The sequence below is a fragment of the Merops nubicus genome, unplaced genomic scaffold, assembly GCF_000691845.1.
Source record: "Merops nubicus isolate BGI_N331 unplaced genomic scaffold, ASM69184v1 scaffold22580, whole genome shotgun sequence".
Lineage (NCBI taxonomy): Eukaryota > Metazoa > Chordata > Aves > Coraciiformes > Meropidae > Merops > Merops nubicus.
Genome location: NW_008582494.1, coordinates 6,175 through 8,869, shown reverse-complemented (window position 1 = coordinate 8,869; position 2,695 = coordinate 6,175). Strand labels below are relative to the sequence as shown.

General features: G+C 55.5%; 1 protein-coding gene across 1 annotated transcript in view; it reads left to right on the top strand.

Moving 5' to 3' along the window:
* KLHDC10 (kelch domain containing 10) overlaps positions 1-1,518 on the top strand; it is a gene marked incomplete at its 5' end in the record, with an annotated part of 5,957 nt that extends 4,439 nt beyond the window's left edge. The window contains 2 exons of the mRNA XM_008937948.1: positions 233-372; positions 1,309-1,518. Of these exons, the coding sequence (XP_008936196.1) occupies positions 233-372; positions 1,309-1,518 (350 nt within the window). The remainder of the gene's footprint in view (positions 1-232; positions 373-1,308) is intronic.
* Positions 1,519-2,695: the final 1,177 nt, after the last annotated feature.

Here is a 2,695-nt window from a genome sequence, read left to right as displayed (position 1 = left end):
GGGTTGGACTGGATGATTTTGAAAGGTCCCTTCCCACCCAACCCCTGTGGTGACTCTGTAAGCACCTCGTGGGTCTGAGCAATGTGCTGGGCCTGACCTGGGTGGCTCCAGGAGCCTGTGCTGAGGTTCAGGAAGCTGCTGTGCCAGGGGGGTGGGTGACCTGGGGCAGGGCCTGTTGTGCAGCTGCTGGGGGAAGGTGACCTGGGAGCACTGTGGGGTTCCTCTCTTCCAGACGTGTTCGTTTGTGGAGGCTACAATGGAGAGGTGATCCTGGGGGACGTGTGGAAGCTGAACCTGCAGACTTTCCAGTGGCTCAGGCTCCCAGCTGCCATGCCAGAACCCGTGTATTTCCACTGTGCTGCAGTCACACCAGTAAGTGACTCACTCCTGAAGGCCAAGCTGTTTGTCCAGGCACTCTGACGTGTGTGTGGGGGCTGCAAATGGACCTGAAGCCATGGAGCTGAGCTCTCCTGCATGCAGCATCTTCAGAGAGGATTCAGCTCTGCTTTAGGGAGGGCTGGTGTGAGGTCACTGTTGACTCCTTTCAGTCCTGCTGCTCTTGGAGGAGTGGCTGCACTCTGTGTGTTCTCCTTTCTGAATGCAGTGATGCTGAGCTGTAGCTTTTAAACTCTGGCATCTGCTAAGAGTAATCCATGTGTGAACAGCAATTACTGTTTGCAAAAGGAAAGGAAAAAGCATAAATAATTCCCCAGGTAAACTGGTTTTAGCCTACTGAGAAGAGCCTGGTTTGGAAGATCAGAACCTTCAACCCAGGCTGGGGGTGAAGGGCTGGAGAGCAGCCCTGTGGAGAAAGGACCTCTGGAGATCACCTCATCCCACCCCTGCTCCAGCAGCTCACCCCCAGCAGGGTGCCCAGGGTCACACCAGCCACGTTTGGGATCTCTCCAGAGCAGGAGACTCCACAGCCTCTCTGGGCAGCTGCTCCAGGCTTGGCCACCCTCCCACCAAAGAAGTTTCTCCTCCTGCTCAGGTGGCACCTCCTGGGTTCCAGTTGGTGCCCGTTGCCCCTTGGCCTGTGGCTGGGCACCACTGAGCAGAGTCTGGCCCCAGCCTCTTGTCCCCACCCTTTAGCTCTTGCTCAGCACTGCTCAGACCCACAGCTCAGGCTGTGACACTTCTGTCACCAACACCTAAAGGTGTGTGAGAGGAACCTCACTCTGACCAGCTGGGACTCTGGCCAGTCAAATCTTGGTTTCCCTGTGGAGCTGTGTTGCTCCTCAGCACCTTTTAACATGCCAGTTTGGGCTGTGCCCCCTCTAAGCCCCTTGTCCCCCTTTTCCCATCCAGGCCGGCTGCATGTACGTTCACGGAGGGGTGGTCAACATCCACGAAAACAAACGGACTGGCTCCCTCTTTAAAATGTGGCTGGTGGTCCCCAGCCTGCTGGAACTGTCTTGGGAGAAGCTCCTGGAATATTTCCCTCACCTAGCAACTCTCTCCAGCTCTCAGCTTTTGCACCTGGGACTGACGCAGGGACTCGCCGAGCGACTAAAATGAGACCCTCTCCCCGACCCTCTCCCTCTGAGAAGCTCCCTCCCCCCCCCTATTTATGGATACCATGGATGGTCTCGTGCAGAACGTGGAGGAACCCGCTCAACGCCTTACTCAGCAAACCCATCGATGCCTTTCTAGAAGTTCTTACTTTGAAGTTGATTTAAAAAAAGAAAAAAAAGAAATCCACTTTTTATTTATGGCTCTGGAAACGACGCCGTGAACGGAGAACGCCCTGGGACTGCTCCAGCACCCCCAGCCCTCCTCCTGGCAGCAGCACCTGCTCCTGGCTTACTCCAGGGAGGGTGGGGGAAGCTTTGGGAGTAGCTGAGGCCACGTTGACACCCAGGGTGCAGCCCCGTGGTGTCCTCCCAAGCTGGAGCAAGCAGAGGATGTTCCACAGCTCAGCGGCCGCCCGGCTCCCTCGCTTTTGGGTAACGCTCTCCTTCTTACTTTGAAGTTGATTTACCCTCCCCCTTCCTCAGGCCCAGCTCAGCCCTCCCCCTGTCCATCCAGCTCCTCCTCCTCCCCCTCCAAGGCTTTGCATGTGGTTTTTCACGGGCATGTTCCCAGCTCTCAGAGCTTTTGGAAGACGGCTGGAACGTCGCAGCTTTGTCCCCGCAGCGGTTTGAACCCTCCCCTTGCTGTGTCTGTGTCCCTCACCTTTTCATATTGAAAGGTTGGCTTGGAAGACTGGGTAAAAGTTGCCACTGAATGGACTACTGTGTAGTTTACTCGGGGTGGGGAGGGGAAAAAAAAGGGGGTGCTGAGTTTCTTTTTAACCCTTCCTGCTCCCGTCGCACTCTGAACAGCCAAAACTGAGCCCGTAGATCTCAGAGGGGGCTTTGAACCTGCAGCATGTGGCTGGGAGCCACTCACACCTTGGGGCATCAGCCTCTGCCTCTAACCCCTACCTGTGAAGCTTTTTGGTTTCCCTTCTCCCACCCCTTGGCCTTTTTCTAGTTCACTTCATGTTCCTCTGGGGGTGAGGGATGTTTTTCCTGTGTTGTGGTTTTTAAGGTAGGTCCTTGGAAGCTCATGGAGCTCTCAGCCCAGGAAATACAGCATGAAAAAAAACAAACAGGGGAGAGGGAAGGTCTCTCCCTCTTGCTGGGAGCAGCAGTGTCTCTGCCCAGGCACAACATCTCTCTGTCTGTCTTGTTTTACCCTACTAGGTCCTTGG